This window comes from Melanotaenia boesemani, chromosome 19 (assembly GCF_017639745.1).
Source record: "Melanotaenia boesemani isolate fMelBoe1 chromosome 19, fMelBoe1.pri, whole genome shotgun sequence".
In the NCBI taxonomy this organism is placed as follows: Eukaryota; Metazoa; Chordata; class Actinopteri; order Atheriniformes; family Melanotaeniidae; genus Melanotaenia; species Melanotaenia boesemani.
In genome coordinates this window covers 24,271,144-24,283,487 of record NC_055700.1, presented here as the reverse complement: position 1 = coordinate 24,283,487, position 12,344 = coordinate 24,271,144, and the positions used below count along the sequence as shown (strand labels likewise).

General features: G+C 40.9%; 1 protein-coding gene across 3 annotated transcripts in view; it reads left to right on the top strand.

The window, feature by feature from the left end:
• The first annotated feature begins 7,999 nt into the window (after nucleotides 1-7,999).
• Nucleotides 8,000-12,344, top strand: part of whrna (whirlin a) — a 199,929-nt gene continuing 195,584 nt past the window's right edge. For 2 of the 3 annotated variants that reach the window (XM_041969777.1, XM_041969778.1), the window contains exon 1: nucleotides 8,001-9,562. In XM_041969777.1, coding sequence (XP_041825711.1) covers nucleotides 8,819-9,562 — 744 coding nt within the window. In that variant the 5' untranslated portion in view covers nucleotides 8,001-8,818. Of the gene's footprint in view, nucleotides 9,563-12,344 lie in introns of all 3 variants that reach the window. The other variant, XM_041969776.1, reaches the window with a different exon arrangement.

The window sequence follows — 12,344 nt, the reverse complement described above, 5'->3', positions numbered from 1 at the left end:
AGCATCGCCTCAGAGAGCCTCTGCAGCTCTTTAGAAAATTACTTCAGTAAAACGCGCTTTTATTCAATTTCACCTCCAGCTGATCCTGAAGTAAATAAGTACAAGTTTATAAGGTATATAAAAGACATTTTGAACAAAAATGCCAGACTTTTCCAATCCTCTTTATTAACTTTATGGTTTTATGTTGATCTCTGTCTAATAAAAATACTTTGTAATTGCATTTCAGATCACTTTTGAACTGCGACCCCCCTCATTATGACAGTTATCCACAAACCCCGCCTCTTTTTCATCTTTTAACCCTCATAGTATAAACCTCCTTTTTATGATGTAGGGTTTATATATTTCTTCAGGTCAGGAAGAAGGTATGAGTGTAATTTATTGTTTTTCAGACTTGGGCTTTAGCTAATAATATGGCAAGCAAGAAAAGTTTGATTCGGGAGCAGAAAATGCACCTGCTGCAACAGGTTTTTAAGAGAAAATAATTACTAGGTTTGTGTATTGATGTAAAGCTTTCAGTTAAATTAGGTGGGTACAATAAAAACAGCCTCTGCACACACTGTCTACTGTTTTTCAAAACAGGAGCTCTTTAGTGTTTAGTCTCTGTTTAGATTGTCAAAGATGCCATCACTGAGCTTGTTGATGGGCCACAACGGTTATTGATTGTCTTTCTGTCTGCAGGAGCTTCAGACTTCAAAGCTGATTGGTGGGAAAAGTTCAGTGTTGCATGATTCATGAAGGGCCAGGAACGGTTTGCCTTTTCAGAAACGTATGTTCAGTTGGTCGTCTCTTAGAAACGGATTAACTTTTACTTTACAGGTACAAGTTTAAGTTCCATTTATGGGTGAGTTGCCATTTGAGAATAATTTTTCTATATTTCTGTGTGGATAAGATATCAGATCATCCTGAAAGTGTGTAAACAGATCCAAGTTACACAAATAAGACATCCATCTATCCATCTGTCTGTCCGTTTTCTTGCCACTTAACCAGGTTTGGGTCGCGGTGGCAGCTGCCTAAACAGGGAATCCCAGACTTTCCTCTCCCTGGCCATGTTTGCCAGCTCGACCAGGCCAGCCGAGAGACATAGTCCCTCCAGTGTGTCTTGGGTCTTCCCTGGGGTCTCGTCCCGGTGAGATGTGCCAGGAACACAGTTATTTGTGCTGCAGAACATTGTAGAATCTTTCAGGTTCCCTGAGTTGGCTACAGTTTTAAGGTATTATGTAGTCCTGCATCAGTTTTTCTCTGATGCAGGACTATCCCTGTCAGGTTAGCATGGCTGCTCTACTTTGCCCTGTCCACTTTAGCTGCCGCATTGGACTACTAAGGTGACAGCTTCATTTCTCACCTTTCTCCAGAATTCTCATATTTTCACACATTAGTAGCAACAGAAAGACCATAGCTTACTTTATCCTGGACTCCTTATCCTGGAGAAAACTCAGTTTCATGCCAGAACTATTTATTTATTTATTATTTAATCTTTATTTTTCCAGGGAAGTCCCGTTGAGATTACAAAATCTTTTTCAAGGGAGCCCTGGCCAAACTAGCAGCAGTCCAAATTCCTCTACAGACAGTAATCAAAAAACAATCAGCATAAAACATACAGTATAAAACATATAAAACATAAATCTAAGAGGGCAACAGAATACAGAAAGCATAGTTAGCTGGACAAGCAGTTACAGACACCTACTGAGTCAGCTTCCCTGCTCTATAAGTCATTTTAAAAGCTTTGACTAAGATCAGCTCCTGCAGTTTTAAGTGTTTGTAAGCAGTTCCAGGCTGCAGGGGCAGAGAATTTAAAAGCCTTGTTGCCAAATTCAGTGCGAGCTTTGGGGACTGTCAGTAAAAGAAAATCATTAGAGCACAGACAACAGTTACTGGACTTAAATAAAATCTAATTACAAAGAGGGAAGCATGCTAAGAATGGATTTATAGATAAATAATACCAATGTGATAGTCTGCGTATGGATAGGGAAGGCCACTGAACTATGGCATAAAGGATGCAGTGGTGAGTGAGAGCTTTGCAACCCTTCACAAACCTTAAGGCACTGTGGTACACACTGTCCAGAGAGCACGAGGACTGCACAGAGGCAGGTCTCCATAGTCTATCAAGGGAAGGAAGTTATAACTGTGAACCATGATGGTAGTGTATACGCTTGATTTGCTTTGTCTAACATATGCCCACAAAGTGACCACAATCAAAATGCCAAGTGTTGCTATATGATGGCAACAGTCACCAACATCTCACTACGTGACAATGGACGGCCATGTTTTCACTTGGTTCTTGTTTCCCTTATGTCAACGATTACTAATCCTGCAGAATATTTTCCACAGCCCCAAGCTAGCTCCTAGTTTCTCCATTTATCTGTTGCTTTACAGCTCAAACGGGAACCAAGCCACTGTGACAACTGAATCAAGATAATGGAATAATTAACTATTGATCTGGAGATAGTGCCAAACAAGAAAAAGGAGAAAACCATGGACACATGGTCCAACATCTTCATCAAGAAGGTAATGCTAAGAGTGATTTTAGGGTTGGCTTTGCTCTACAGTTGTGTTCATTATTGTAAGTGTCCCTTTTCAAGGTATTTGATCACTTAATATTATTTATTGATTAGTTCAGCGTGGGCATAATGGACATTTTCAGTCAATTTACCTTGCACACAATGAAAACTGATGACTGTTAAGCATCTGATCATAAGTAGCTAAGCCTATTAAGCCAAGTATTTAAGCCTTGTTAAGCCTTCAGAATGATTACACTTAACCAAGGAATTTAATTAGGAGAAGGGAGCCTGCTTTATTTTGGGAACATTGTTTTCTTGGGCCAAACGGCCTGATCCCTGTAATATTCTGAAGGAAACAGGCAGCTGCTTTGCTCTTTGCTACAACCAACAGTTGCCCTCACATCATCTGGAAATCAGTGCTGCGGCTCACAGCGGTCACCTTTTGATTAACATATTAATTGTTCAGCCACCGTGACAGAATCTGGCTTTGTTCATCGTGTGGACTGCAGGACTGCAGTAAGTTTGTTCAAATTAAAAAACGTGACAAGTGGCAAATAATTAGCTCTGTGATTGTGTTCCACAAGAACTTATAGAGCTTTTTGACTTTCCCTTTGTCTGTGTGCTTGTTCTTTCTTGATGCCTGTATTTCCACTGGTCCGCCTGTGGTGCAACACGAGGCTTTGTACATTATATTACTGTTTGATGCAACACCTCTAATCTGCAATATCAGATTTCTTGTATTCATTCAGAGGCAGCAGAAACATGTTAGATAGAAAAGTATATCATTCATCAGATGGTTAAATATCCAGTTTTCACTCCTTTTTTTTGGTTTATTAATGATCTCCATTAACATATATGAGAAATAGCTTTTTCTTTAAATGCTAGATACAGTTCCAGTCAAAAGTTTGAACACATTTTCCCATTAATGCAATGGGAAAATGTTCCCAAACCTTTGGCTGGCTCTGTATTATCTTCATTATAGTCATATAATTAATTGCTGATGTTTAGGCTGAGCATAAATAGTAAAATGTTTTATGTTTTCTTTTTGTTTTTATAAACAGAAAATGAACAATAACATGCTAGTATCAGCCTGAGAATAGATCAAAACAGAGAAATTGCAGTTCAGAATACAAACCCATCAGTCATTTGCCTTTGCAAGAACAATCAATGAGTAGATTAGAAGAACATGCAGATGTGTATATTGAGTGTAAAATTAAGGTGAAAGACCAAATTGTTCCATCTATATTCACCAGTTACTACATTAGGTACACTTTGTTGGTACCAGATTCTATCCTGCTTTAAAGCTTTGTTTTCTTTTATCGTGTTCAAAAATCAACTTAATAAACTAAAACATGACAGCATCACACAGTTGCTGTACATCCATAATGAGAATCTCCCGATCCACCACATCCCAAAGAAGCTCCACTGGATTGAGATCTGGTGACTGTGGAGGCTGTTGGAGTCCAGTGAACTCATTGTCATGTTCTAGAAAGCAGGTGGAGATGATCTGAGCTTTGTGACGTGGTGCTTTATCCTGCTGGAAGTAGCATCAGAAGATGCTACACTGTGGACATCAAGGGATGGACATGGTCAGAAACTATTGGTACTAAGGGGCCTAAAGTGAGAGAAGAAAATATCCTCCACACCATTAAACCACCACTTGCCTGAACCAGTGATGAAAGACAGGATCGATCCATGCTTTCATGATGTTTCCATTAAGTTCCGAGCCTACCATCTGAATGTGGAGCTTTAAATGGAGACTCATCAGACCAGGCAGCTTTTTTCCATCTTCTATTGTTTTGGTGAGTCTGTATGAAGTGTACTGACATCAACAAGGCATTTTGGTCCAGAAAATTACTGTCACTGGTTAGTTTCTTTGTTTTTAGATTCTTCTTTCTAAATCCTAAAAATGGTTGTGGGTGAAAATCCTGGAAAATCAGCAATTTCTGAAAAACTCCAGCCTGTCTGGCACAAGTCATCTTGCTCACGTCTGCATGACTAGTTGCTGTCATGTGATTGGCTGATAAGCAAAAAGTGTTGACAACTGTGATAACTGAACCCCTAATAAAGTGGCCGATTATTGTATGTAGCTATAAATGATTAAAAATGAATCCCATTTGTTTGACTATTACATGTAAGTATTTTTCAGGGGCTGAACAAACATTTTAAACTAACATTAAAAGCTTTATGCATTTAACTTGTTAGTTTGGATAATATTAACCAAATGAGACGGTGACAAAGAGATCTTTACCTCAAACCTTTAACTACTCATTCATAGCAAAAGCACAGTTAAAATTTATTTCTATTTTTCTTCTTTTTGTCACCTTGAAAATTGTGAGCCAGAACATTTGAGCATGTCAGTGCAAGTAGATGGTATTATTGGTCAGAGGCAATTTGCAGCCTTGCTGGACCTACAGACTCATTCTACGGCACAGAGAGCTCTTTTTGTTGTTATTGCTGTTTTTAGCAGATGCTTCACTCACTCTGAAAAAAGAACCTCTTTGGTATCGATCACTTATGACACAGCTTTTTAGTCGCCCGTCACCTCCTTTAAAAAAAAAAAGAGAGAAAAAAAAAAAGAAAAAGAAAAATAACTTGCAAACTAAAGTTTTATGGCCAAACATACCAAACTATTAAAAGTGCTGGACAGTCTATGCTCCTCTGGGGAGACTCTGTGTCTATGATTATGGAATCTGACTGCAGGGATTTTTTTCCCATTAGAGTCACAGTGGTTTGGAAGTGACACTGGGTAATAAGACCCAACTGGTGGGTCTATCCCTAAGGGGTTTGGTGGATTTTGAGATAGGACTCTGTGCAGGTCAGCTAAGGGTTTTCCAAACCATGATTAGAAAACTGTTTATGCTCAATTCACCTGAAAGGCTCAGACTAATCTGGAATGACAATAACTTTATTTCAAGTCATTATATTAAACAATTTAGTCATAAATTAAAATGAACTCTCACTATGTCTACTATTCATAGTAGGAATGTTGTTTACGTGAAGGAAAACTTTAAATGATAAGCCTCCTCTTGTAAAGTCTTGCACACAGTGTCAGATGCTCTGGTCATGTCTCGGTTGCCTGGGTTGTTGCTGACAGTTTTGCTGTGTCACTTTCAGGTTGCCAAGCGCTGCCTCTGTTTGTGATTTCAGGCAGCTCTGCTTTGACCTCATTTGCTCCCTTCTTGTTCTGTTCTGTCCATGGATTCATTTTCTGAACAACACTTTCATTATCCAGGTCTGTTGGTACATTTTATACCAAGCTGCTATCTTCTTTGTTTTTTGGTTTATCACCCCAGGTGATCATTTACAATCAAAATGACACAAACCTTCTTCTAAGAGCAGTAGGTTTATGTCACCCAAACTGGTGGTCCTGTTGTGTGTGTGTGTGTGTGTGTATGAAATGAACGGGTTCATATTTTATATATATATGTATACTTGCAACTTTGGGACTCAGAGGGTTAAAATCAGAACCTGGCATTATCTTGGCAAGAGAAGCTGATTTGGGGCATTTAGGTGCTTTCTTTTAGCAGTAAACTGAATTCACCAAAAATCACTTTATCCTCTTTATTAATAAAGGTTTTAATGGTTTTCAAGCCTCACGTTTAGAGGATGGCTGCAGGATGAGCCATTTGGTATGACACACAATTAACCACTCAGTTGTCTTTGAGGAGTTAAACTTGAAGCCTAAAGGTGCCCATTTTCTGCCCAGAATAGGAAATATATATATATTTTTAATTACTCAAAAATGTATAATCTGATTGAAAGCTGCATAAAAACTATTCAAAGTCAGTTGTGTTCACTAAAGTTTAAAGCCTGAAGCTGAAAAAGCTGAAACTATTTGATTTGATACACACACAAATACACATCCTTTTTCTTTTGGTGTGTTAAATTTAACCATAAGATAACTGATAATCATCAAGAGTTGTTGCACATCATAATGAGAGCCATTTTCTGAGATTTTACTGCATTCGGTAGTCTTCCCCGTCTAATGCCGTCATATCAGTCTCTGATGTAATTTACTGGTAAATCTGTGGTTGGGGTCAGCTCAGTGGCTAGACCAGCTGCCCCTGGTTCAGGCACTAAATGATCTCAGCCTCCTTCAGTAACTCCCTGTCTCATCCCCTGAAGGCTTTCTTCTGTTGTTTAGCAGCTTTTTTAGGTCACTGGTGATTCAGGGTTTTAGTGGGAAAGCACCTCACTGTTCTTGTTGGGACGGCGCTGTCCACACAGAAGTTGACTCAGTTGTGGAATTGATGTCTCCATGTGGTTCACAGAGGACATTTCAGCCTGTGGCCTCAAAGCACCCTCTCAGTGCATATTTTAGCTTCATTAGACCAGATTTTAATAGTCAGTATGATGACTGTTTGCTGCCGATCGATGGACTTGTAAGTGGAGATGAGAAGAACCAGATTATGGTCTGTTCTTCCTAAAGGAGGCAGAGTAGAGGAGCTGGATGCATTTTTAACCTGAGCATAAAAAAGTTTTTTCTTTATTGCAACTATTAGTTTATCAGTTAATTTCGGTACTACTTGTTTTCTTGAAATAAGGATCTCAAAAACAACAATCACCAGTTAAATTAGGTTAGCTAGTTACAGTTGTGTAGCTAGCTAGGTTAACTAGTTAGCTTGTAATTTTGAGACAATGACTTTAAATAAATGAACTGGTTTCTGTGGAAATGCAGCAATCACCAGTTAATTTAGTTACTAACTGCTTTTTGGGAATTTTATTAATAAGGATTATAAGGCTCACTTTGATTATTGCTTGAGTTATCCCAGAAATGATCATCATGATCTCCTCATAATGGACTAATTAGTCTGGATAATGGTGTCAAAATTAGATAATTGCAGCCATGGCCGCCTTTTGCTTCCATAAAAGCAGAGTCATTTTCTTACTTCAAAATCAAATTTTTTCTCCTGTCTGGTTACGCCTCTCACCATTCTGGCCTGACTGGTCAGCTCATAGATACATTATTAGCACAAAAATATTCAGCATGGGGAGTGGGGGAAATTCCCATGACAGAAGAGTCAACTTTACTGACGAAGAAAAACCATATCATTGTTTTGATTCATCATTTTGAACGTTTTAAACCACACCATCCCCTCAAAAGTTGTTAGCCATGTAAAATGGAAGTACTGTAACTATAGAGTTTATGTTAGCTTGAATGCAAATAGGATCATCTTTGAAACTTTAAGCAATAATGTTTAATGTTTTTAAGTGAGTTGTTTATTTTCCATCTAAATTTTTGCTCTTAAATCATAGCATTGATGGAGTTTGATAGAAAAAGATGGTGGAAACGGCTTAATTCTCTATTTAAACAGCCACTCGTTGTTTACCAACAAACTAAACAGACTTGAAACACGAACCAGATAAAACGTGTGAAGCTCACGCGCACCACCACTAATGACAGTTAGCTATAATTAGTTGGTTAGCTCAACATGTTTGGTGATGCTGGTGCCACGCGCGTATGTTAATCCTCACAAGCGAGTGATTGGCTGGGTGAGCTTACGTCATTTCCTGACAGAGGACGCTCAGAGGAGCGAGCCGCCACTCTTCACTCAGTCTCTGTAGTAGCGTCCACGGAAGAGGTACGCCGAGGAGGAAAAGAGCAAACAAACGCTGCTTGGCTCATCTTACACAGCTGGATTTATTTGTTTATTTATTTACTTTTTTTTTTACTCCTGTGAGTTTATCATCGTTTTGGAAGTAAAACCGCGGCCGGAGCGGGATTTTATTAGACTAACTCTCTAAAAGCACGGAAATAACTTTTTATTTGCAGTGTGGAGGAAATGTTTAGTTGAACTGGTTGTGCAGCAAGGCGACGACATAATTTTCAGCTCCGGTGTTGTGTGTTGTGCCCCGGAGTGAAGCTGAGGCTGTGAGGCGGACACCAGAGAAGCGGTGGCTCGGCAGCCACCTGACCCTCCCTGGAAAATAAGACGCCAGCTAATGACATGCAGGCTGAGAGCCTTACGTGGCGCATTAAGCTCCCTGACAAAGCGCGGCGAGTTTTCCACGAGGCTTTAGTTGACGCACAGTTTCGCACGTAAAGTTTCTCTTAGTAATATAACGTGTGGTAACTACATATTAATTTGTGTGAGCTGAAAATTTGATTTAATTTGACTTATTTTGTTTCTTTATCGATTTTTTTTATTTATAAGTAACAGTTCTTCTATCAGAGCTGGACGTCATGGATGTAACAGGAGCGCGACTTCCACGGCGGTCGTGATGCCAAGTCCCGGTGTGATCCAGCACCACCAGCCTGTAATGCGCGCTCTGTAACCCGCAGCAGTGTGGCGCCGCGTCCCGGTCACACCACCAGGATGAGCAGCACTGACCTGGAGCGCATGTCGCTCAGCTCCTCAGCGAACTCGGTGGCTTCCAGCGCGCGGACTCTCTCGGCCAACGTGCGGAAGCTCCACAACGCGCTCAACCTTCTGCTCAACGACTTCGAGAGGGAGCAGTTCATCCACTGCCTCAACGTCTACCACTCCAAACGCAACGTGTATGACCTGGTTCAGACCCTCAACGTCATCCTCAACGCTCCTAGCAAGCGGCAACTTCTCCCCATGCTGCGCCTTGTTATTCCCCGCTCCGACCAGCTCCTCTTCGAGCAGTACACTTCGGAGGGTCTTTATTTAAAGTCGGATTTAGTTGCAAATAATGGCACCGCCGAGCCGCCGCCGGGGGACTACCCCAGCGCCAGCCCGACTCCCCCCGGGCATTTCTCGCCGAACAACCCGCCTGAGTTTCAGGTTGCGCTGCGAGGCTCGCCGGACAGCTTCAGCACCAGCAGCGACGGGACAGCTCCCCTGGTGCCTCTGCTCGGGAGGAACTTTATCCACGAGCCCCCGGGCGAGCTGCGGCAGGTCACCATGAAGCGACACAAGAGCAACGAGGGCCTGGGGTTCAGCATTCGCGGTGGCTCGGAGCACGGGGTTGGCATCTATGTATCTCTGGTGGAGCCGGGGAGCCTAGCGGAGAAGCAGGGTCTCCGGATCGGGGACCAGATCATGAAAGTCAACGACAAAGTCTTCGATAAAGTCACCCACGCAGAAGCAGTGAAGGTAAGCCTTTTGCTTTTTGCCAAACACTCTGAATTTGCACTCGTGCATATTTAAAGCAGCTTACACAGAAATATAAATCAGCAATATGTTGAACAGGGGATATATAGATGCGGCCTTGTTCTCTTGTGTGTACGTTATGGTCACGTCCTCATAAATTATGAGTTTGGCCACGGTGACTTGGAGATAAACAATGTTTTATGTGGAAATTAATTTTCTTGACTGGTAGCAGCTTTGGTTATTTATACCATCAGAGTGGTGATGTTACAGCAACCTCAGAGTGTAAACTGTATATTACTACTTCTAGGAAAGTGATTGGTAATTAGACACCTTGAGGGAAGGTGATGGTTACCATAGAGGCGTGTGTGTTGTCCCTCTAAAGCCCTAAACGCACTATGAAGACCTGCTTTATTCTACCGCAGCATTACTACTAATAATAAGTGTAAAGACAGTGTGTTATTTAATGAAGCGATAAGACAACAGTGAAACGTTACAACCATGATTGGAGTTACATGAGCTGTCCATGGTGCTGAAAAATAATTTTAGATTTCTCTCCTCCATTTCCTCACTTTTTATTGATTCTTTTCTCACTCCTCTTCCTCTGGCTTTAGTGATTGATTTTTGTGATTGCACTCATTCACACCTGTTTGGCCATGGTGTACTCCTATCTCAAACGTTCACGATTCCTTGAAAAATGGAGCAAGTCAGTTTGAGCAGATATGAAGGAGGTGGTGTTTACCTCCTCCTTTCTTTGGAACAGTTTCCTTTGGTGTTACATATGTGCTGTATTTATATTCAGAATGATGTTATATTAGTATTTAGGTGTCTTATGGTAAACAGTGATGGTCGCAATAAGACTGTTTTAAGTTGCACTACATGACTTTGTGACTCTGTTCTTCTGACTCGCTTTGATGGCTCAGTGACATTTATTGTGTACATTTCTGGAGCTGTTGTTGTCCTGCAGCATCCTGAGGCTGAGAAATCACACGTTACATTTTTTTCTGTCCTGGTGCATAACTTTACAGCAGCATTTTGCTTTACGGCAAATGACAGTGACAGTAACTATTATTAGGCATCCAGTGTATCCATCCATCTATTTTCTACCACTTATCTGAGGTTAGGTCATGATAACAGCAGCTTGAACAGGGAAACCCAGACTTCCCTCTCCCTTACCACTTCTCCCAGCTCATTAAGAAGGATCCTGAAGTGTTCTGAGGGCAGCTGGCAGATGTGGTCCCTCCAGCATGTCACCAGGGAGGCATCCAGGAGGGATCCCAGCCGGATACCCGAGCCACCTTATGCGATTCCTATTGATGTGGTGGAGCATCCTCCTGGATAACCGAGCTTCTCATTCTATTTTTAAGGGAGAGCCCAGACATCCTGTGGAGGAAATTCATTTCTGCTGCTTGTCCATGATGTTGTTCTTTTGGTTACTACCCAAAGTCCGTGACTGTAGGTGAAGGTAGGAACATATATCAACCAGTAAATCAAGTGTTTCACCGTTTGGCTCAACTCCTTCTCCACAGCAGACCGATGTAGAGCTTGCATTACTGCTGATGCTGCACCAACCCACTCATCGATGCGTCATTCTTATCCATGAGATACTTGAACTCCTTCACTCCTGACCCGGAAGAGGACACTTCACTCTTTTCTCAAGTTTGGAGTTGCCAATCCGCTTCTCAGCTGCTTCACACTCAGCTACAAACAGATCAAAAGCAATGCGGTCCCAAAGTGTGAGATATTTATTACCTGCTTGCATGTAGCTGATGGGTCAGACAACTGATGACAATGGATTATATCCTGGAATGTGTCTTTTCTAACCTTCAACTATGTTGAAAATATAATTCACTTCCCCAATGTAAATTTTTGTAATTCACTTTATATAAGGCTCAGCCATAAAGCAGTACCCAACCTGCAGTTAATCCAAAGCACTACATCCTAATGCTTAGTGGTAATAAAGTTTTATGCCTGTTCTTTTTTATATTTATTTATTTTCTTTTATTTCTAATGATGGTCACTTGAAGGTGAAGGCTTGATGTTTAGGTCCCCAACATGTGTGTATGTACACACACACACACACACACACACACACACACACACACACACACACATATATATATATATATATATATACAGTCATGGACAAAATTGTTGGTACCCTTCGGTTAATGAAAGAAAATATCACAATGGTCACAGAAATAACTTGAATCTGACAAAAGTAATAATAAATAAAAATTCTATGAAATTTAACCAATGAAAGTCAGACATTGCTTTTCAACCATGTTTCAACAGAATTATTTAAAAAAATAAACTCATGAAACAGGCCTGGACAAAAATGATGGTACCCTTAACTTAATATTTTGTTGCACAACCTTTTGAGGCAATCACTGCAATCAAACAATTCCTGTAACTGTCAGTGAGACTTCTGCACCTCTCAGCAGGTATTTTGGTCCACTCCTCATAAGCAAACTGCTCCAGTTGTCTCAGGTTTGAAGGAAGCCTTTTCCAGACGGCATGTTTCAGCTCCTCCCAAAGATGCTCAATACGATTTAGGTCAGGGCTCATAGAAGGCCACTTTAGAATAGTCCAATGTTTCGTTCTTAGCCATTCTTGGGTGATTTTAGCTGTGTTTTGGGTCATTGTCCTGTTGCAAGACCCATAACCTGCGACTGAGACCAAGCTTTCTGACACTGGCCAGCACATTTCTCTCTAGAATCTCTTGATAGTCTTGAGATTTCATTGTACCGGCACAGATTCAAGACACCCTGTGCCAGATGCAGCAAAG